The sequence below is a fragment of the Indicator indicator genome, chromosome 23, assembly GCF_027791375.1.
Source record: "Indicator indicator isolate 239-I01 chromosome 23, UM_Iind_1.1, whole genome shotgun sequence".
NCBI lineage: Eukaryota > Metazoa > Chordata > Aves > Piciformes > Indicatoridae > Indicator > Indicator indicator.
The window spans coordinates 7361594-7384353 of record NC_072032.1 but is presented as its reverse complement, the minus strand read 5'-3'; the positions used below and the strand labels follow the sequence as shown (position 1 = coordinate 7384353).

The window sequence follows — 22760 nt, the reverse complement described above, 5'->3', positions numbered from 1 at the left end:
AGCTAATAGAAATGAAATACTCCTGGGGATGATGTTTTACTGAAAGCAACCCATAATTCAGACAGCTAAACTTGCTGGGGTTCACAGAGTCAGTGCTGTTATATGCAGACAGCATGAGCTGATTTTAACCGCAGGGACCACCAAGTGTTAATTAGATTTTTAAGCAAAGTCTCCACAATTTCTTAATCTCATTTGCAGCTTTGTACTCTGCTCTGATACCTGAAATTGTTGAGGTTTATCTGTGCTGGTTGTAGAATGATAAAGTAATGTAGGTTGGAAAGGACCTCTACAAGTCATATGGGCTCCAAATAAGACCAGGTTGTCCAGGGCCTTGACCAGTCAAATATTTCATGTTTTCAGGGCTGGAGAATTTACAGCTTTCCTGGGCAACTTGTTCCGGTGACTGGCAGGCTTTATATTATATTCCACCTACCATTTACTATTGGGGCCCTATCAAAAGTTTCCTGTTCCAAACAGAAAAGTTCTTTATCTGAGAGTTGTAGAAACACTCAGCTAGGGCTCTGTATTTCTCATTTCTAGGATTAAGATCAACAGTGTTTATAAATAATCTGAGTTTCTGGATACTAATCCTTGATTTCATCATTCCAGCTGGTTAAGCTTGAGAAAAGTTTGAAAATTTCAACTTGTGGGGTGTACAATTTCATGTAAGAAGGCCTGTGCTAAGTCAGACTAAAGCTCCAACTCATTCAATCTACTGTCTGTGGTCAACCAGGGATGCTAGCATAGAGAAAAAGACAAATAATGGTGGTGGGTCCCCAGTACGCTCTCCCACACCTTCAATAACAAGTGGTTCCACCATTCCATGAACCAAAACTCCTGGGTTTGTCTAAAACAACCCCTAATTAATTCCATTATTTTATCCAGGAGCATTGATAGCCATTCAGCCCACAGGATCTATGAAGATTCACAAGGAGGTTCAATGATTGTAGTGGCAGGCACTGTTATTTAGACTCCTTAATTAGGCAGTTACAGCTCTCCAGCATGATATTGTAAAAGTAATGAAGTGTCTGTGCCTGCTTGGAGCTGGGCTGTGGGCTGCTCTGAGGTAGATCTTTACAGGTGGTTGTAAATGCAGTCTGTGCTGTCTGTCTGCAGCTAGGACATCCTGGTAAAATAACAAAAATAGCCTTTATTTCATCTTTGACAGACAAAGTCCTCAAAGCTCAGTGTTGCCTAGATAAGCAGCAAGGACAAAATAATTACTGTGCAAGACAATTTGCTCCTGAACGTCCTTGGTCTCTTTTCCCAAGGATGAGAGGAAATGGCCTCAAGTTGCACCAGAGCAGGTTTAGGTTGGACATTAGATTGGACATTAGGGTTATTCAGCCTAGAGAAGAGAAGACTCTGGGGGGACTTTAGAGCTGCCTTCCTGAAGGAACCCTACAGAAAGGCTGGAGAGGGACGTTTCATAAGGGTGTCTAGAGGCAGGACAAGGTGGAATGATTTGAAGCTGAGGGAGAGCAGGGTTAGACTGGATCTTAGGAAAAAGTTCTTCAGTATGAGGGTGGTGAGACTTGAACAGGTTTCCCAAGGAGGTTGTTTACCTCCTCCCTGGGGCTGTTCAAGGCTGGGTTAGATGAGGCCTTGAGCAGCAGAAGCTAGCTGAGAGATACCCCTGCCCATGACAGGGAGGTTGGAGTAGATGATTTCTGAGGTCCCTTTCAACCTAAGCCATCCTAGGATTAGAATAAACTTCTTCCCTGAAAGGGTTCTTAAAAACCAGAACAAGCTGCCCAGGGAGGTGGTTGAATCCCCAGCCCTGGAGTTGTTGAAAAGAGGCAGAGATGTGGTGCTGAGGGCTATAGTTTAGCACCAGCCTTGGTTAGAGAATGGTTGGACTCAATGATCCTCAAAGGTCTTTTCCAACCAAAACAAGTCTATGAGTCTCTAAAGCTGTGACTGCTGAAGTGTTTCTGTTCAACAATATGAATAGACAAAGTTAGGAGGATCAGAGGTGAGGCTGAGTGCACAGGCTACCCAAGTTTGGCAACCTTTTCTAAACCTGGTATTTTTAGGAACATCCAGGCCTTCATATGTAAGGTATTACACATGGGAAGCACAGACATTATTGTAACCTTCACTTAATTTAGCAAAACACATCCTTGTTCAGAACTAAACCATCATGCTTTTGTGTCAGGCCTCACCTACTACAGCTCAGAGACTTTCAGGCTGGTTAAGTGGGGTTCTGAAAGGTTAACCAGTTATGTTGTGCTTTTGTCATGAAAACTAAAGCAGCTCACAAAAGACTTCAAGTCTGACAGTGCAGAGAATAAGCTGAGTTGTATCTTAAATACATTTATGTTTGAATTTTCAGGACAGAAAAAGAACTTCCGTCAATATCACGTTCAGTTTTTTGGAGATGCCCCAGAGCGAGCCTGGATATTTGAGAAGAGCCTTGTGCCCTTCAAAGAAAAAGACCAATTTGAACAATTATGCCAGGAAAGTGCAAGGCAAGCCCTCACTAAAGCAGAAAAAATAAAGGTAAGAGTCTGCCAAGTCAGACAAGATTTGCAGCTTTTGCTTTTACTGTTACAGAGATGTACAGATGGGAAGAGTTCTACTAGAAAGCTTTACAAACAGCTTGGTTTACAGAGCCTTTTAGTCTTACATTTCGCTTGCAGATGCCAAGAATGTGATGATTTTACCACTGTTACTAAAAATCAGTACTCTTCTGCTTTGTCATTGATTCATGCATGGTGTCAGCACCATCACACACAAAATCACTACCAAATACAAGATCACTGCCAAATAAAAAAACCACTGCCACATCATCGCCATCAAACCAAAATCACTCCCAAATACTATATCACTACTCAATCAGCACCATCAAATGCAAAACCACTCCCAAATACAAAACCACTGCCACATCAGCACCATCAAATGCAAAATCACTCCCAAATACAAAACCACTGCCACACCAGCACCAACAAATGCAAAACCACTCCCAAATACAAAACCACTGCCACATCAGCACCATCAAATGCAAAATCACTCCCAAATACAAAACCACTGCCACATCAGCACCATCAAATGCAAAACCACTCCCAAATACAAAACCACTGCCACATCAGCACCATCAAATGCAAAATCACTCCCAAATACAAAACCACTGCCACACCAGCACCATCAAATGCAAAACCACTCCCAAATACAAAACCACTGCCACATCAGCACCATCAAATGCGAAATCACTCCCAAATACAAAACCACTGCCACATCAGCACCATCAAATGCAAAACCACTCCCAAATACAAAACCACTGCCACACCAGCAGCAACAAATGCAAAACCACTCCCAAATACAAAACCACTGCCACACCAGCACCATCAAATGCAAAACCACTCCCAAATACAAAACCACTGCCACATCAGCACCATCAAATGCAAAACCACTCCCAAATACAAAACCACTGCCACATCAGCACCAACAAATGCAAAACCACTCCCAAATACAAAACCACTGCCACATCAGCACCATCAAATGCAAAACCACTCCCAAATACAAAACCACTGCCACACCAGCAGCAACAAATGCAAAACCACTCCCAAATACAAAACCACTGCCACACCAGCACCATCAAATGCAAAATCACTCCCAAATACAAAACCACTGCCACACCAGCACCAACAAATGCAAAACCACTCCCAAATACAAAACCACTGCCACACCAGCACCAACAAATGCAAAACCACTCCCAAATACAAAACCACTGCCACACCAGCACCAACAAATGCAAAACCACTCCCAAATACAAAACCACTGCCACACCAGCACCAACAAATGCAAAACCACTCCCAAATACAAAACCACTGCCACACCAGCACCAACAAATGCAAAACCACTCCCAAATACAAAACCACTGCCACACCAGCACCAACAAATGCAAAACCACTCCCAAATACAAAACCACTGCCACACCAGCACCAACAAATGCAAAACCACTCCCAAATACAGTTCCACTTGAATGTCTGAGTTCCAGTTATCTGTGACACTGAGTGCCTTGGGAATGTTTTGTGAGGTTTGTGGCATTTTGAAGTCCCAAGTGGCCCTGTTTCTCACCCCTTCTGGGCCTTTCTCTTGCAGATGTTAAAGCCTGTTTCAGGGAAGCTGCGGCCGCAGTGGGAGATGGGTGTTAAACAAGCAAGTGAAGCAGTGAGCATGACAGTGGAAGAACGGAAGGCCAAGTACACCTTCATCTATGTTAGGGACAGACCTCGCCTCAACCCTCGGGTGGCCAAGGAGGTTGGCATTGCTGTGGAACCACTGGAGGAGATGGATGAGGCATCGTTCTCCAACGAGGAAAGCGCTCGAGAGCTGAAGTCAATGAAGGAGTCTGGCATTCCTACCAAGAGGAGGAGAAGGACATCAAAATTGTCTGCTACTGATGATACACGAGAGAGCAGTCAGTTGGGGACTAAGAATGCTACTCCTCAAAAGTCATCTGAACAGGCAGAATCCAAAAGAGGGATAGGCTCCCCTCTCAGTAGAAAGAAAACTGCAGCGTCTACTCCACGAAGCAGAAAGGGCGACACAGTATCTCAGTTCTTGGTCTTTTGTCAGAAGCACAGAGATGAGGTTAGTCTCTTTCAGCTCTAAGTGTTGTTGATGTCCTCTTCTCATGTCTGTACCTCAAGAAACTTCTTGACTTGACAAAAACTAGGTGTCACTGGAGAATCAGTAATACTCTGGGCTTGAGTAAGTGTGCTTGCATCAAATGTTAGTCTAGGCAGGAACAGAGAATGAAGGGAACATAGATGAAAAATATAAACAAGATGGTGATAAAGCCATTGCAATTCTTAGTAATGCCATTGTACTTTAAGCAAAAGTCGTGTTTAGTATCTTTGTGTTAGGTATAATATTTATTTAATGTACCTAAAATATAGTAGATAGGCACACCCGTAATCAGACAAATAGAACAAAGTTATGCTGTTGATGGCAAATCTGCTTATAGTTAGTTTGTTCAGTCTCAAGATGTGTCTCGGTTCCTTTGGTGTGTTCACTTGACTTTGAGCTCCTCAAAAACAACCTGAGACACTTGAATAGGTTGCCTAGGGAGGTTGTGCATGCCCCCTGCCCTGGAGGTGTTCAAGGCTAGGTTGAATGGGGTCTCAAGCAGCCTGGGCTAGTAGAAAGTGTCCCTGCCCATGGCAGGGGGAGTTGGAACTGGATGATCTTGAAGGTCCCTTCTAGCCCAAACCTTTCTCTGGTGATTTACCTACTTGGAGTAAAAGAGGAGTTTCAAAAGCAGCTAGTTACTCAAGCTTGTTAAAATTGCTGTCAGTGTGCAATGTGTTGGGACAGAAGTTAGGTCCTCTTGAGAGGAATAAACTCCAATACAAGGTAGAATAAATAAATACCTTAGTATCAACGCTTCTCTTAGAATATAAAAGCAATACTGCTCTTCTAGCTCATTACTTTAAAATCATTACCATCATTTTGCTTCCTTTCAATCTCCTGTTCCACCTGCAGTCCAGTTCCATGCACTCAAAGAAGCACTAGGTGTCATATTTGCTTGGAGTTGTACCATAATGCAGAAGGAACAAAGAAGTTAGTGGTGACTTCACCGCACTCTTTAGCTACTGAATGGTTGATATGATTAGATGATGTTTGTGTTAGAAAACAGGAATAGACAAGAACTTTGTATAAAAGACTTGAAAAGCAGATTCTGTTGTATGGAATTCGATTAGTTGTGGTTCAATTTAGGATCATTTTAGAGCTTAGGCTAATAACGAGACTGAAAATAAACACAGTGTTACTTGGACCTCTTAATGGCTTTGGTTAAACTGAGAAGAGCACTGCCAGGTCAGTCTGCTGGCTCCAGAAATGAAAGAGGTTTGTAGCCAGGCTATTGAATATAGATGTTGATACATTTATTATGAAATGTTGTATGGGTAAATCATTTGTCTCACGTTTGAGAGACCAGAGATCTATTTCCAGTTTTTCTACAAGTGATCTTCTCTCTTGGATAATTGCAGCAGGGAGTTTCCTTGGCCTTTAACCTAGGCAGCAAAAATCACAGAATAGTAGGGGTTGGAAAGGACCTTGAAAGATCATTCAGTCCAATTCCCCTGCCAGAGCAGGGTCACCTAGGGCAGGTCACACAGCAACACATCCAGGTGGCTTTTGAACGTCTCCAGAGAAGGAGACTCCACAACCTCTCTGGGCAGCCTGCTCCAGGGCTCCAGCACTCCCACGCTGAAAGTTTTTCCTTATGTTCCCATGGAACCTCCTTTGCTCCAGCTTGCACCCATTGCCCCTTGTCCTGTCATTGGACATCCTCGAGCAGAGCCTGGCTCCATCCTCCCAACACTGCCCTGCACATCTCTGTAAACATGAATGAGGTCACCCCTCAGGCTCCTCTGCTCCAAGCTGCAGAGCCCCAGCTCCCTCAGCCTTTCTTCAGCAGGGAGATGTTCCACTGCCTTCAGCATCTTTGTGGCTTTGTGCTGGACTCTTTCAAGCAGTTCCCTGAGTTCCTTCTTGAACTGAGGGGCCCAGAACTGGACACAGGATTCCAGATGCAGCCTCACCAGGGCAGAGCAGAGGGGGAAGAGAACCTCTCTGATGGGTATTCTAGGCACAGCCCTTCTGATACACCCCAGGATGCCATTGGCCTTCTTGGCCACAAGGGCACATTGCTGGCTTATGGTCATTCCTTTATCCACCAGGATCCCCAGGTCCTTTTCCCCAGAGCTGCTCTCCAACAGATCAGTCCCCAGCCTTTGTCTTGTGCAATACTGAGCAAGGTGAAATTATTTCTGTGGAAGAAATGAGATGAGTATGTCTGGGCTTGTGGACTCGTAGCCTAACATTTTCCCACACAAGAGAGATGCTGAGTCTCTGGTATTGTGTTTTCATTTTCTGTGCTAGTTACCAAGCTTCACTTCCTACTGTGGTTATACTACAGCTCTTAAATTAAGAGATGGAAAATACAAAGGTTATGGCAGTATTGACCACTGAGGAGTTGCTTTGTCTTTGGTGTCATTTTGGGAAGCTGCAAATCTTGAAGATCTCACTGATGGTAGGGGCAAATATTACAGAGTTTAAATAGAAGGAAGCAAGAGAACGTCCTGCCGTTTCTGCCTGGGGACCTTGTCATAAGATCACTCCTAAAAACCCAGATCTACCTGATGGTGTGATCCATTCCCATAAGGACGGAAGCACTTCTGTGGAGAGAACAGAGCAAGGTTTTGAAACCTGCAGGTACCAGGGAACTGCAGATAACAGTCCCTCAAACTGATCAGGGCAGCAAAACCTGGCTTGTCTTTTCTCTTGCTTTGAAGTTAACTGGCAGAGTGGGGAGATAACTGTTTTATATGTCCATCCTTCTTGTCCTGAGCCTGAGTGGCATGAGTTCATTTAACACTAATAGCCTGTCATGGTGCTTTGCAAGTGGCAGGTTTCTGCCTTTGGTGGAAGATGGACACTGAACTCAAAGTAGGATTTGGAGTTTCACCTTCTGTTTGGTTTATTTGCTTCGATTTGCACGGTTTGCTTTCCATCCAGGAGTTTGTTTTGTTGCTGTTGGAAGTGTTTTGATGCTTTAGGAGTGGTAACACCATCTGAAAGCCAGACCTGGTTTTGAGCTGCTTGGTGGCATCTGAGAGTTTAGTGTGTGGCCACTGTAATATTTGCTGTTACTTAGAGGAAAGGCAAACTACAGTCCCAGAAAAGGCTCTCTGACCCCCCAGACTTAGGAAGGGATGGAAGTGAATGGCAAGGAATGACTGAAGACTCCTCTCAGGAGCCTCTAATAATCACAAACTGCTCTAGAAGAGCTGTTTCTGCTGTGCCTTGTGTGGAGTCTGACTTTGTACAGCAGGAGTCATCTGTCAGTTTGCTTTACTTAGTCACTACTTTTTGTGCTGGTTTTAGGGGGGGATAGGAGAGTGAGGAATAGCTGGGAGTTTTGTAAATGAATGATGGCTGCTGGAAGAGTGGATGAACTGCTGGCAAATGTTTCTAATGATTTAAGAGCCGAGCTTCCCTGAGGGAGATGTTGAAAGCTCGGAGCACTTTGGTGGTCTAGCGATGCATTAAGTGTTTTGTGCTGTTACCAGAGGAGTAAAGATCTGTTATGTACTACTGGAATTGTTCTGGGCTTCCTCTGGGGAGTCTAACCAGAGGAATCACTGGAAGGGGGTGTCTGACTCGAGGTAAAAGTGAGTGGCAGGCAGCTCTGCTGATATTGATTCATTGATGTGGGCTTGGCATCTGTTTTGAAGTAAATTTAAGAAAGACATTCACTAGCAGGGTGTGCAGCGGAGGATTGCCATATGTGTAGGGAGCTGGTGAACATCAAGACAAGTAAGAGTGATGGAAGTATGCTTAGCTTGGGTGAGCCAGGATGTGCCTGGTCGGATTGCCATGTTTTCCACACCTACAGGGATGTTAATTCCCAGATCCAAGAAAACGTCTTCCATGTGTTCCATAGCATAGTTAGAATAAGGGCCTGAGAGAAGTGCTTGATTTTCATGCCCATCCAGACACCTGAGACATTATTTCCAGTAGGTATCCTGGGAATTGATTTTGGAGAATACTGCGGGGCATTTTCCGTGGAGATTCATAGAATGGTTGAGGTTGGAGGGGACCTTAGAGATCATCTAGTTCCAACCACCTTGCCATGGGCAGGGGCACTTTCCACTAGACCAGGTTGCTCAAGGCCTCAAGATATTGCTCAAGATCTCTTTCACAAAGATCAAATGTGGTTTTCCTTAAATAAAAGTAGGAAAATTAGGAGCTATCGGAAGTTTGGAGGTATTCCAATACCTGAAGGGATCCTATAGGAAGGCTGCAGAGGGACTTTTCATCAGGGTGTCTAGAGACAGGACAAGGGGGAATGGTTTGAAGCCAAAGGAGAGCAGGGTTAGACTGGATCTTAGGAAGAAGCTCTTCAGTATGAGGCTGGTGAGACTCTGGAATAGGCTGCCCAGGGAGGCTGTGGGTGCCTGCTACCTGGGCTATTCAAGGCTGGGCTGGATGAGGCCTTGAGCAGCTGAGTCTAGTTGAGAGATGTCCCTGCCCGTAGTGGGGAGGTTGGAGTAGATGATCTCTGAGGTCCCTTCCAACCTCACCCATTCTATGATTCCTAATTTATTTTTAATACTGCTGTTGAACAAACCTCTAGCAGCTCTCTTAAATCCCATATTGATAGCTTCAGTGTGTCATTCTCATATTCTAAAGAAGAGATGCACAGCATTTTGAGTTCCTGATGTTCATACACATAGTATGAAACGATGAGTGAAAACAGGAGAATGTTGCATCAGATGTGTGCTTGTAAATCTCTCTGTTAAGCAAAGAGGTCTGTGTTTAAATGAGTTCTCCAATGAACTGATAGGTGTTTTTACAGGCAAGCATATCTTCCAACATTGCTTGTTTGCCTTTTGTGGTGTAGATTGCAATTTCATCAAGAAATAATTCTTTTTTTTTTTTTAAGGCCACAAGACAAGATTTACACTTAGTCCATTTCTTTCTTTGAATGTTAAAAGGCAAATAGGTGCTTCCAGAATGATTCCTAATGCTTCTGAATATGCTGATAGGTTTAGAGAGACAGAAGTGGTTATTCAAACTGGGAGAGAGTAGAACATCTCCCTGCTGAGGGAGCTGGGGCTCTGCAACTTGGAGCAGAGGAGCCTGAGGGGTGACCTCATTCATGTTTACAGAGACGTGCAGGGCAGTGTTGGGAGGATGGAGCCAGGCTCTGCTCAGTGATGTCCAATGACAGGACAAGGGGCAATGGGTGCAAGCTGGAGCAAAGGAGGTTCCATGGGAACATAAGGAAAAACTTTTTCAGTGTGAGAGTGCTGGAGCCCTGGAGCAGGCTGCCCAGAGAAGTTGAGGAGTCTCCTTCTCTGGAGACATTCAAAAGCCACCTGGATGTGTTGCTGTGTGACCTGCCCTAGGTGACCCTGCTCTGGCAGGGAAATTGGACTGAATGATCTCTAATATTCAGTGAAATAGATACTTCCAAACTTATTTTTAATAATTCTGACTGTGCTGGTAGATTATTTATTTTAGAGAGAGGGAATTGGTTATTCAGAGAAAAACTGGGTACGGAAGATTTGAATCTAGTTGTGTCCGCAGCAGAAATGAGAGCTGGCTTGCTTGCACCCAGCTTTTTTCTAGAGCAAAAGATTGTACACCTTTTCAATGGTCACCTCTCTTTTTTTAATACAACCCTATTTCTGCATGTATAGGTGGTTGCTGAACATCCAGATGCTTCAAGTGAGGAGATTGAAGAATTGCTGGAATCACAGTGGAACATGCTTAGTGAAAAACAGAAAGCTCGCTATAACACAAAGTTTGCCATAGTGACCTCTCCCAAATCTGAAGAAGACTCTGGTAAACGTAAAACTGTGCTAGTGTACTCTAACTAAATTTGATATCCCTAGTGGTGTTAAACTAAGCACACCTTGCAGAGCTGTAGGGAAAACAGCTTTCCCTGTTTTCCACTTTTAATTCTTGGTGGTGTTTGTGCCAATAGCAAAGGAATGCCAATGGTTACAATAAACGCAACCCTTCAAGTCTACATTTTCTTGCTCGTTGTTCTGAAAAGTTGTTCTATGTAAACCTTCTGCTGTTTAGAGATTGCTGAATTCTCATTCTTCTTCTGCCCATAAGCAGCTGCCATTGCATCCACTGCCTGTTAGGAGTGGATGGTGGGAAAGGAAGACCAGTAAAAATTTGAGTTGTTTTTGGGTTTTTTTGTTTGTTTTTTTTTTTATAGAATAGTCAGGAAATGGTTAAAAAGTTGAAGCAGTGCTCCACATTCAGATCTACCCAAAGTCTATTACCTCCTGTCACCATCAACTCAGGAAGAAGTATTCCAAACTTTCTTCACAAACTTTTGATCTGTTTGGCATTTTATTGTGCTGCTCAAAGTTTTTAGGGCATTGTACAAGATTGCAAATACCTTTCTTTTACCTTCTTTTCAAATACTTCTTTTTTTTTTTTTTTGTCTTTTTTTTCCTTCCCCTTTTATTTTTTTGGTTGCTGTTGTCTAGAGTTTGGTTTTGCTAAACAGTCTCAATTTGCAAAATATTTGAGGGGGTTTGGAGTAATTTATTTGAGAAAAGGAGGAGGGAGATAGTTTGGCATTTGCATGATGAACTTGATCAAATTTAAGTAGCTATAATTTTTCAAATTGCAAATAGCTTTATGGCACTGTAAGAGGATGTCCCTGCTCACTGCAGGGGGGGGCTGGACTAGGTGACCTTTGGAGGTCCCTTCCAACCCAAACCATTCTGTGATTCTGGAAGAATTAGAAGCCAACAGGTGCTGCTTTGGGCAATGACAAGAATGAGAGGGAGTGTTTGAAAGTTTGTGAGACTTGGAAAAACTTGTATAAAAATGGCAGTCAGTTTTGTTAACTCTGTGTGTGTGCGTGTGAAATAACCTCATTTTTGTGGAAAATTGCAAAGTTTTTAACTTTTAAAGTGTCAAATATTTGGATCTCAGTTTTAAAAACATCCCCCCCCACGTTCTGTATCTCTCAAGGTTCATCATTGAAGAATATTGGAGAGGCCAAACGTAAAGTGTTTCAAGACTCACCTAAAAGGAGATCAAGATCCAGAAGTAATTGAAATTTGTGTTGTGTGCAAATAGTTCATCATTATAAGTAGCTCTTGAGTGTATTTTTTGACATGTAATCACCCACCTATCATAATCTCTTTCTTTTCTCTCAGCTGTTGTCTTCCTTGACGTTAGAATTTTAATGGATCCCCAATTAAATATCTAAACGCTGTAGTGCTGAATTTTGTTCACCTTCCTCAGTGTCATATTGCAAGAAATTGTAATGGAAATTGTACCTGTACCAGGTGTTTCTAGTACATATATTGTGTACATTGATAAAAACATCTCAGTTCAATCATTCCCCTACCCAAATCCTCTTATCTTAAACTTGGAAGCATATTGTGGGAAGTTTTTTTTTTTTTTCTGCTGGCTTTTCGTAAGTAGCAGGTTCTCCTGGAGCCATTTCAGTGGGTTCAGAATCTGATGGTAGAATCTGTCCTAGATCATTTAGATAAGAATGTTAATTTGAAAGTGATCCCTGTTTCAATTTGAAAATGATCCCTGTTTTCAGGTTGCTCTAGTTTGAATCCTGACAGCTATTTGTTCTCACTGGAACAGAATGCTTGTAGATGTTAGGGCAATTTTCAGTTAACAGATTTGTGCCCTTGGAGCTTGTAATCTTTGTACTGCTGAGCTTCAAAGTGTACTGGAGAGCATAATAATGTTATGATTTCATCCTGATTGAAACAGACCACTTCCTAAACCTTCACCTGGCTTTTTTGAGGTAGAGTGAGTGCAAACAACCTGTGGAAGGGGTGTGTTAGGTCACTGACCTTCTGCAGTTCAGCAGCTGCTGAACCTGACAGTGGACAATTGTCAAAATACCTGAATAAGTCCATTGGTTTAAAATGACCAATGTGATTCTGTTCTTAGGATTTTGGTTCACAAAGGAAGGGGATCTTACAGTCTCCAGTAAAATTAGAAGTAAGCTTGTTGTTAGAGTCTGGAACTGCCATACTGGAAAGAGAAAATTAATCTCCACAGTTGGTGATATCCAGAGGCTCCTTAATAGGTGTTGCAAATACCTTCATGTGTGTCATTTGGAGAACTTAAGGGAGGCTTAAGGAGGAGACTTAAAAATCCATTTTAGTGCTAAGTCACTGTTCCAGAGTGACAGGAGAGTTAAAAGCCCTATAGGTCAATCATGTGCAGCCTGCCCAGACAAAAGAGCTGTTGGGCAGTAATGCTCAGATCCTAAACTAGTGCTTAGGTAGATTCATCTTTCTAAAGTAACTCATATAAAGCAGTTGATGTGTTCTAGAGTTAGTCTTCAGCACCAGAAACCAGACCCTAAGCATTAAGAGGTCATCAAACTGTTTTAATGTTTAACCATGTTTTTAAAATAATGACTGAAAGCAAAGTAACTTTTAACTAACTAGATCAGTTCAAAAATAATTTGAAAGTGGGTTTTAGATTATTTTTCATGTAAGTTTCCCCCATCCCCCATCCCAAGGTAACTTACATGGAAATAAAAGAAACCAAAAAAAGAGGACAAAGGAACCTACAGAAGATTTTGAAGTTCAGGAAGCACCTAGGAAAAGACTCAGGATGGATAAGCAGAATAATCGGAAGGTAATTATGTCGTGGGTTTGTTTGGGTTGATTTATAGCAGCACCAATCACATTGCTGTAGTTAAGTTTGTCAGCATTTCCATTTTCAGGAGTAAAAAAAAGTAATGTCTTTGTGTATCAAACCAAAGTGTTGGAACTATTCAGAGGTACGTGTGAGCTTGTTGCTGGGGGGAGGCAGGGTGGAGGTGTTTAGTGTGGAGGATGGAGCTATGACAAGTTGCACTTTGTTGCTTAAATTGTGGTGAAAATGTGTGCTGAGGAATCTGCGTGTGGAAGGAATGTGCAGAGGCATCACCTTTCTGTGTTCTTGTGCTTTGCAGTTCTTATAGCTCTCAACTCCAGGAGGAAAGATTGCAAGAATGTTTAAAAAAAAAAAAAAAGTCATATCTTTAGTCAATACTTTAGATACAAGGAGGGGGAGAGATGCAAGCAAAGCAGAAACCCCAACTATTTCCCAGCTGGAAGCCTGTAGGACATGTGAGGGTGGCATGCTGACCCATTTCTTCAGTTAGGAAACTGCAATGACTATTACAGCATATTTATTGCCCAACTCACAGGCTGCTTCTCACTGCAGCTGGCTTGTGAGAAAGACTTTTCCTTCCAGAGGTCACTAAAACTATGGATATGGACACAGCTTAGGTGTTGTAGAGGTGCAAGTGTGGGTTTGCTCAGTTATGCCTAGAGAGCAGTGAACTTCAGGGATTTTGCTTGTGTGGAAAGCTTAGGTGACAGTGTTCATAAGCTCTGCTTTGAGAGGATCACACTGCAGTGTGAGTATCCCAGGGCTGGAGTGGTGCAGCAATGAAATGAACCAAGGAAAGGTGATGGGGTTGGCTTCTCAAATCTGTTGCAGAGCTCACTTTGATAGCTGTCAGTTTGTTTGGTAGGCTGCTTATTTTAGTAGCTCTGTGGATAACTGCATATTCAGGCAACTTGGTTAGAGTTCAGTATAAAAAATAGAGTTTCAGATTGTCAGGCTTAATGAGCTAGTTAGCAAGGGGCAAGATTAGTCCTTAGAGAAGTGTTGTTTACCTTTGTCAAAAGACCAGAACTGGGTTTTGCACTTCTTGCTCTAACAGGTTAGTCATTGAATATTAATCTTAGGTTGTAGGAGAAGGGTTTAGACCATTTTTTAAACTTGTCTAATTGATCTAAATTAACACCAGGTCCCTGGAATAATTAAGTTTGCATCATGTAATTAATTCTTGCTACAAAGTTCTTGTTCTGTCTGTCCCTAAAGTTACTTTCCTGTCCCACCAGTGTTTCTCCACAGCCATTACCCTACGTTACCCCAAGTGGAATGAAAGGTGGTTGCAGAGGAGGTTCTGGTGTCTGTTGCTGTGGTGCAGTGGATATTAACAGGGAAATAAATAAATGAGAGGAAGGATTCCCATAAGATCCATACCACTAATAACACTGATTTACTAAGGTGCATTTGAGGAGTGCTGTCCTCTCTGGGATTTGTTGAGCAGAACTAGTCAGAAGGAGGCTGCTGTGTGTAAATATTGGGGAATTTGGGAACTCTAAACGCATGGAGCAGTGTTTGTGTTTCTGAAAGGACAGGTGGTGTAGAGTGGTTGCTTCTCTGCTTTCTTTTATGAATTATTTCTCAGTCTTTTTCCTGCCTTTACCAGCCCAGAGTGCTCGTAGCTGTACATGCTGCTGCTTAATGAAACAATGGAGGGAGTGACAGTGGGAATGTCTGCGTAATGATTCAAACAAGCAAACACTAACCCTACACCTTCCTTCTGCTCTCCCCAGCTTACCTGCAGGCTTTTGTTACCATCAGTTGGGTTAGAAGGAGCTTTAATGCCTTTATTTTTTAACAACATTTTACTTCTTGCATGAGAGTTGTGCCTTATCCTCTTCTTGCTTACAATTCTTTGTCTTCTTGTTTACAAAGTCAGAATGTTTTCACACAAAGTAACCTTAACTCACAAGTACCCATCTGGAAGCTTTGGAAGACTAATTCAGTCATTGGGTGCTTTCAGGATGGGTGTAAAGTGCTGATGAAATTAGAGAAGAAAGAGTTCATTTAGACTGGTCATTAGGAACAAGTTCTACACCATTAGGGTGGTGGAACCCTGCAGTATATTGCCCAGAGAGGTAGTTCAGGCCCCCATCCCTGGAGATATTCAAGGTCAGGCTCACCAAGGCTCTGAGCAACCTGATCTAGTGGAGGATGTCCCTGCTGACTGCAAGGTGGGGAGTGAACTTAGATGACCTTTGGAGGTCTCTTCCAACCCAACCCATTCTGTGATTAACAAAATGGGGGTTGTAAAGCAGGCTTTGAGTCAATTAGGCTGTAAGTTTTCTGTCATTTTAACACAGCAGGATAACAGAAATCTTAAAAACTGATCTGGGAAGGCTCCAGTTGCATTAGTGGTGGAACAGTTTAGCCTGCTGAGAAGGCAAAGCCCAGTGTAGCACGTCTGTAGCACATCTGTAGCACAGCAGCCGTTCGTCTTGGCTAAGGCAAGCAGTTCTCTGGTCTTTGAGGTGCACACCATTTCTGAACCTGAGTGTCAGATGAAGAATCTGAAACCTGGGTAAAACCTTCTGTTGGGTAGAATTACTGAGCAGGTGAGCATTTGTCAGGGTTAAGCATTGTGGGCTACACTTTCAGTGACTTGAATGAGTTTGTGACATATAAAAAGGGAAAAGAAAAGGTGGGATGTGTAAGGAACAGCATCTAATCGTGACAAAAACTTCCTTGGCTTTCTGCCTAAGCTTGTAATGAGAAATTCTGAGTCTGGAGCCAAGTGTATCTTGTGGTTCTGCTCCCTTGGAAACAGTGAGGTTCACTTTGGAAATGCTGAAACAACCTTAACCATAGTAATAAGACCAAAAAAATGGCACTGCTATAAGTTGTGGAGTTGAGAGCCAAGGCTCTCTGAGCCTTAAAAATCTGGAGAGGGTTTATTCTCAAATTTCTTCTACTAATTCTGCAGTTTAATAATTGAAGGGTTTGACTCAACCAGTTTTAGCCAAAGAATAGCAAGGATAATTTACATGTTTTGTGTTCATTTAGAGCTCCCCTTTTTTGCTGTGAGTTTGGGATGGGTAAGTGGGATGCTGCAAGAGTGGGTTCTTTAGTTTTCTTCTCATTTATTGATGGGTTTGTACCCTGTGCTGTAAAAAAAAAGAAAAAAATCACTTAAATGGGTTTAGTTTAACTACATTTCCATTCAGATAATTGTAAAGACAGCTTTCTTTTGACTAATCCAGAATTAATTACCAGTTTTATCCAGCCACTCATAAATTAGGAGGGTTTATTTTTTATTATTTTTTTATTATTATTATTTTTTTTTGTGACAGAGGGAGACAAGCAATGACAAAACAGCAAAAACAAACTCTTCTAAGGTCACAGAAACCTCCTCTTCACAAAAGAACCAGTCAGGTAATGTGGTCAGAATAAGTTTTAATGTAACTTTTTCAATTCAGTCATCTTCAAATAAACAGGTTGTCTGAGACAGCAGGCTAAAATTCTGCTGGCAGCCACCAGCTAACAGCCACTGTGCCACAGACTGGGAGGGGGGAGTGTGCCCTCTTCCCTCACTATCACCATTTGGCGACCTTTCTGCTCAGCTGAAGTTGTGCATTGCTGATTTCAAGCAGCAGTTCACAATTTCATCATGTGATGGCACCAAATTCAAGCTGTTGCCCTGCAGGGATAACAAATCCTGCTGCTCCACTTCCTCCTTCTGCATCAGCCCAATAAAACATGAGTAGTGCCCATCCCACGTGATGGGATTTTAGCCCTTTGCAGTGATGCTTGGTGGGAGGCAGTGTGGAGAGCGAGAGGGGGATTCGAAATAACCTCGGATCAAAAGTCAGACTTGTTCATGATGCTCAAGTGTAAGGTAACTATATAAGAGCATGTCTCTTTAGGTCGTAAGAGGAGTCAACTTCAGCAAGTTCTGCTCAATATAGAAGTGGTGAGGTGCCAGAGGTACTGTCTGGTACCTGGCTCCTGTGTGTCCTGTCTCTTAAAGTGTTAGTGGTGCTCAGATTGTGATGAGGAGATAACTGTTACCTCTGCCTTCAGGAGGTCACAAGTTGTTTGGATTTTAATAGAAAATGAGCCAAAAAAAAAAAACCCAAAGCCAAAACCACCAAACAAAAAACCAACAACCCACCAACAAAACCCCCTGGGCAAACATTCCTTAGCCAAAAGAACCCCCTGGGCAAACATTCCTTAGCCATTTGTAGTCTGTATTTGATTCACAGAAACCTCATGATTTTTAAAATCAAGCCAAACCAAAACTTCCTGTTCTCTCAGCCCTACCTAGGTGGCCCAGCAGACCTTACCCTAAATCATTCCTTCCTGTGTCTGAAGGAGTAATTTCAGTGGCTTCAGGGAGATGACTTTTTACCAGTTCCCAACTTCACTTTGTAAACCCAAATTATTTTACAGCAACGAAAAATCTGTCTGATGCATGTAAACCTCTGAAGAAGCGAAATCGGGCTTCAGCAGCAGAATCTTCAACTCTTGCTTTTAGCAAGAGTTCATCTCCTTCAGCTTCCTTAACTGAGAATGAGGTAAAAAACAAAAAGTGGTGTTTGCACACAGCCATTTAATGACAGAAATGTTCAGGTGTGAATCTTGTTGCAAAGCAGAAGTCCCAAGGTGAATTCTCTTAACGTTTGGTGCTCTAGACAAGTGACAACTTTTTGGCCTCTGTGGAACCTGTTGATGTGTGCATTGCAAAGTCATTTCTTGTAATCCCAGGGTCTCCTTTAGGGGACCTCGAGGTATTCTTGTGGTTGTTTGTTTTTTTTTTTAATGTATTTACCAACAAAGTTTTAGAATTGTAACCTCCTCTTAGAGGCAAAGTAAAATGCCAGTGTGTTCTATATTTTCTTCTCCAGACTTTCTGTGAGTGTACTGCATTAGTTACATGATGTAACTCAATATTATTGTCATCTTGCCAGAGCTTTTTCTATTGAAGCAAGTTTCTTAATCCTCTCTTTAATCTAGAACTGGACAGTTTTCTGAGCAGGGAGCCCCTTGAAGCTTAAATTTAGTGCTATTTCTTTGTGATGCAAATAGCTTCATCCCCAGGAGAGTGGAACAGGCAGTGAAGGCTGTATCTTTTGGATACTTACTAATCATAGTCTTAGCTCTGCATATCTTGAACTGTAATTCTGCTTGATTGACACACAATAAATGAAGTGGATGTACCAGAAGTGTATCCATCCAATCCATTAAACCATCCCCCCCCAGTCAGCTACACCTCAAACCAGTCAGCCAAAGAGGGTGAAGTGAGCATGCTGGTTTGCAGGTGGGTTCAGAAAGGTGGTTGACAGGATTTAGCCAAACTTCCCTGGACAAACAGCTTCAAGCAGTTTGTGTTAGAAAGCTGCAGAGAAAATACTTGCCTGCTAAGAGGGGGGTTAGGCTTCCAGCTGTCCTAGAGGCTTTCACCTCCTCTGACAAACACATGAGGTGCTTAGACACTGCAAGGAATGCAGTTAAAGTATCCTGACAGTGTTCAGTAGATGGTAAAAGGTGGCATGTTAATGGCTCTGTACCCTGCTGTCACTGGAAAAATAGCCCAACCAGAACAGATTCTCCCTCCTGTATCCCAAAGAAACAAGCAAAGGCAGTCCCAGAGAAAGTAGTGTCCATAGCAGCAGCCAAGTGAAGTGATGTTGGCTCTCTCAGTTGAGAGAGAACTTTTGGCCCTTGGTAAGTCATCTGTTGGCTCTACTGGCTTCTGCTCTTCTGGCTTGACTGCTGGGCCTGGCTGTGTGTTTGGGACCATCTATCCAGCCAGACCAGCTTAAGAAACATACCTTTTGAGCCCTTAGGCATCTCCAAATATTGTCATTTCAGGAGAAAGATTCTTCTGTTTCAGACACTGTGTGTAACGTGAAATCTCCAGAAATCTTTCTCCAAAGACTCAAAAGTTTGTAGGATTTAGGGTTGGGACTTAAAGGTTCAAACATTAAAAAAAAAAAAAAAAAAAAAAAAGTAGTTAACACAGGCTGGGATGAAAAGGTTAAAACTTAGCTCTTCATTTCCTCAGCTGCTGTGGAACAGCAAAGGATGTGAGGAAGATTACCACTGGACACTGCTTCCAGAGCACAGATACGCAAACTAGAAAGAGAATTGATTGTTTTCAAGTGTTTAAAAGGTTTTAAAATAACAAAACAATCCCCATCAACAGAACATAAAATATACCCTGGTAAAACACAGATCTGGGGGGACTGGGTGCAGGTAGGAGTGGGTTAGTGGGCTGGATCCTTAGTTTACAGTTAAATTGATCTGAGCTTCGACCAGCTAAGGACTGGACCCACTTTGTTTCTTATGCTACTAGATACATTTTGTCTTTAAAACAAAAATATCAGGCACCTGTTTCTGAGCTTCCTGTTGAGCTATTGTACCAACTAGGAAGCTGGATAAATCATTTGGGATTGTGAGTGACTTTCAAAGCCCTTTTCCCTTTTCTGTTACTATTCAGCACTTGTCTAAATGGCTAAATATGTGGGAATGTTGATCTAGAGAGACACCTTCTCCAGAGTGTTAAGGGAAAGAGTTTCTAAAGCAAAGCACAACCGTGCAGTGCTGAAGGCCTTGCCCAGCTAAGGGGATAGGATCTGATTCTTCTCAACAATGAGTGCACTTCTTGACTAACTTTTGGATTGCTGTGTTCACTGTAGGACTTCTAAATGCTGGCTTAGATGCTCTTAAAGCAAAAAGTCTGTGGATTCTACAAGCACACACGCCTCCACAAGCAATACTGAGTGGATTCTGGCCTTTGGGTCTCCTCCTTTCTTTTCCCACCCAACACTTTTTGTGTGGTTCCAGAATGAAGCCTGCCTATGCCTGTTGTTTGCAAAGGACTCTTGCTAGCTGCACAACTCTCCCTTAAATGTCAGCACATTGCAAACAAGGCCCAGGAAAAGGTGTGTTCAGCAGGAAGGCTGTGCTCTGGTTTTTCTTGCTTGAAAGGTGCACCTTCTTTGACCTTTTGGAAAAGATATTTTGGATGCTTTTTGTTGTTACTTGGGATTTTTTTTTTTTAAATGGGGTTTACTTGAAATGTCATAAAATCAGTCAAAGCCAACTTTTTCATTGGTAAAATATTTTGGGTATGGAATTCCTGACAGTAAGGGTGGGAAGATACTGGGTCAGGCTGCCCAGAGAGTTTGTGGATGCCCCCTCCATGGATGTATCAAGGCCAGGCTGGTTGAGGCCTTGACCAATCTGGTCCAGAGGAAGGTGTCCCTGCCCATGGCAGGGGGGTTGGAACTAGATGATCTTGAAGGCCCATTCCAACCCAAAACACTGTAGGATTCTATGAATCTACAGGTGTGGGGGTGTGGATGCCTTAAGACCAAACCAACCAACATTGGTAGACCTGCCTATTTGAGATTTCAAGGCTGCCTTTCCCTCCCTACAGCAGACTGGGCTGTGAAGTTGTTTTAAGGTGGATGAGCAGAAGCAGTGAGGTGATTAGAGGTGAATACATAAATTCCATACCTGCATTTAATCTTGAAACAAAGTAATTTTACTTCTAGGCACTTGCCCTCAGTAATCATTTCCTCCAGTGCTCAAGTGAGATGATTTTTAAAATTTGGCTCTTAATGAGGAACTGGTAGGACCAGATGTGAGGAAGATACTCAACATTTCCAAGGCTGCAAAAGCTTGGAGTAGTTTCTTCCTGCCTGTGTGAAGATTTGGTGTAACCATTCAAAAGCTTATATTTGTGAGAAGAGATACAGGTGGTACCTTCTCATTTCTTTTTTAACCTTGGCCCTCTTCCACCTCCCAGTAATGTCAGAGGTGCCAGTAGAGCAGAAGCAGTATAATTTACCTAATAAAAAAGGCTTTACGATTGCAGCACTGCTGGATTATTGGCACACTCTTGGGTGCTTGCATGAAATAAGATCTGCTTTAGATTTTCAGGTTTTGTGGTTATTGGCTGGCTTCATGCAACTGGATGGATTTGCTGACAGCAGCTAAGTGTCTCCTTAAGATCCTATTTCTGAACTGTGTCAAAGAAATTGGAATTATTTTCCTAAGAGAGGACAAAATGAAGACCATGTGAGACTGTAAACTCTTAGCTAGCCTCATTCATCAGACCTTCCTGAAGTATGAGCTGACCAGCAGATGGCACTTGAAAGAAGCCTATGAGAGATTTTGAAGGTGTTGCTTGTATCCAGAGTTCCTTATGTCTTCTCTAGAGGGAGTTGTTCTTCTTTCTTTGATCCAGAGGCAAACCAAGCTCAGATGCTGGTTACAGCTACAACTTCTTGCATTCCCAAGGCCTAATAATACAAGTTAGAATAATGCAAGCCTTAAGTTTTGTTCTTCTTCTGCATATTAAACAGTTGTTTGTTTGGTTTTTTTCTCATGACCAATTTGAGGCAGATGTTTCACTGGGTGTTAGGATGTAGATGCAATGGAGAAAACACTTTCAGTTCTTAAAAGGTAAGGTATTTGATTGAGGAGGCAGTCATGTACAACTTGCAGCTAAAAATGTCCCTCAGCTCCATTTATCGACCCTGAAGCCTAGTTGTCCTGCAGTACACAACTAAAATGCTCTAGGCATGCACACTGAAGGTAAAAATAACTGTCTCTGAGATCCTCAGAACAGGAAGGGAGAGGAATTCATGTTGGTTTAAACAACTACTGCCTTAAAAAGAAAAATAGTTGAACTGGAACAGGCTGCCCAGAGAGGTTGTGGAGTCTCCTTCCCTGGAGACTTCCAAAACCTGCCTGGATATGTTCCTCTGTGACCTGCCCTAGGTAACCCTGCTCTGACAGAGGGGTTGGACTGGATGATCTCTGGAGGTCCTTTCCAACCCCTAATGTTCTGTGATTCTGTGAAGCCAACCTTGCAGGTTGTTAAACAGTCAGCGTCCTTCTAGCGTTTCAGTTTAGCTCCCTTCGAAGATCATTGTCTCCTCAAAACCATCCTTAAGGATAATTTCATAACCTAGTGCCACTTCAAATCCTCTGGCTTAGCAGACAGTTGTTGTTCCCTGTGTTGTGTTTCTGTATGCCTGTAAGATTTGGGTTGTTTCCCCCCGTTTCAAATCACCAGTGAGCAGTCAGGGGGACGGTTTTTGTGCAACGCTGCGAGTAGCTGGACTTGTTTCTTGCTAAACCTCTGCTAAAGCCTGAAATGACCTGCATTGCCCACCAGACCATACAGTTTTGTTCTGAAGCTTCCACTTTCAAATGGAAAAACAAAGTTCTAGGCTTGACTCTTGTTTGTTGGCAGCACGTTCTGTGTGGAAAATGAAGGTTCTGATGTAATTTTTCTCCTCTTGTGTATCCCTTAGGCTTCAGAGTGCAGAGAATCTGTTGGACTGAATGTTTACATGCTGTAGCTTTTTATTCCATATCCCCTACCAAAGTCTCCTGAGTATCTGTAGGCAATTTTAATCATGTTTTAAAATGTTCTCAAGAGTTTTAATTAACTTTCCCAGCAAATTCAGGAATGCCAAATATTCTCATCTGAAACCTCTGCTAATAATAATAAAAATTAAACTTGTCCCAGGCCGCCTTTTTTTTTTCTTTTTTTTTTTTTTTTCTTTTTTGCTCTTATAGTACTGTGTACACTTGTGGCACTGCATTCTTAA

The 22760-nt window shown here is 42.5% G+C and overlaps 1 protein-coding gene across 1 annotated transcript in view; it reads left to right on the top strand.

Annotated features, from left to right (window-relative positions):
• NSD2 (nuclear receptor binding SET domain protein 2) overlaps window positions 1-22760 on the top strand; it is a 58236-nt gene that overhangs the window by 11230 nt on the left and 24246 nt on the right. The window contains exons 3-9 of the mRNA XM_054391503.1: window positions 2336-2502; window positions 4105-4596; window positions 10218-10362; window positions 11518-11595; window positions 13046-13164; window positions 16482-16563; window positions 17581-17705. Coding sequence (XP_054247478.1) covers window positions 2336-2502; window positions 4105-4596; window positions 10218-10362; window positions 11518-11595; window positions 13046-13164; window positions 16482-16563; window positions 17581-17705 — 1208 coding nt within the window. The remainder of the gene's footprint in view (window positions 1-2335; window positions 2503-4104; window positions 4597-10217; window positions 10363-11517; window positions 11596-13045; window positions 13165-16481; window positions 16564-17580; window positions 17706-22760) is intronic.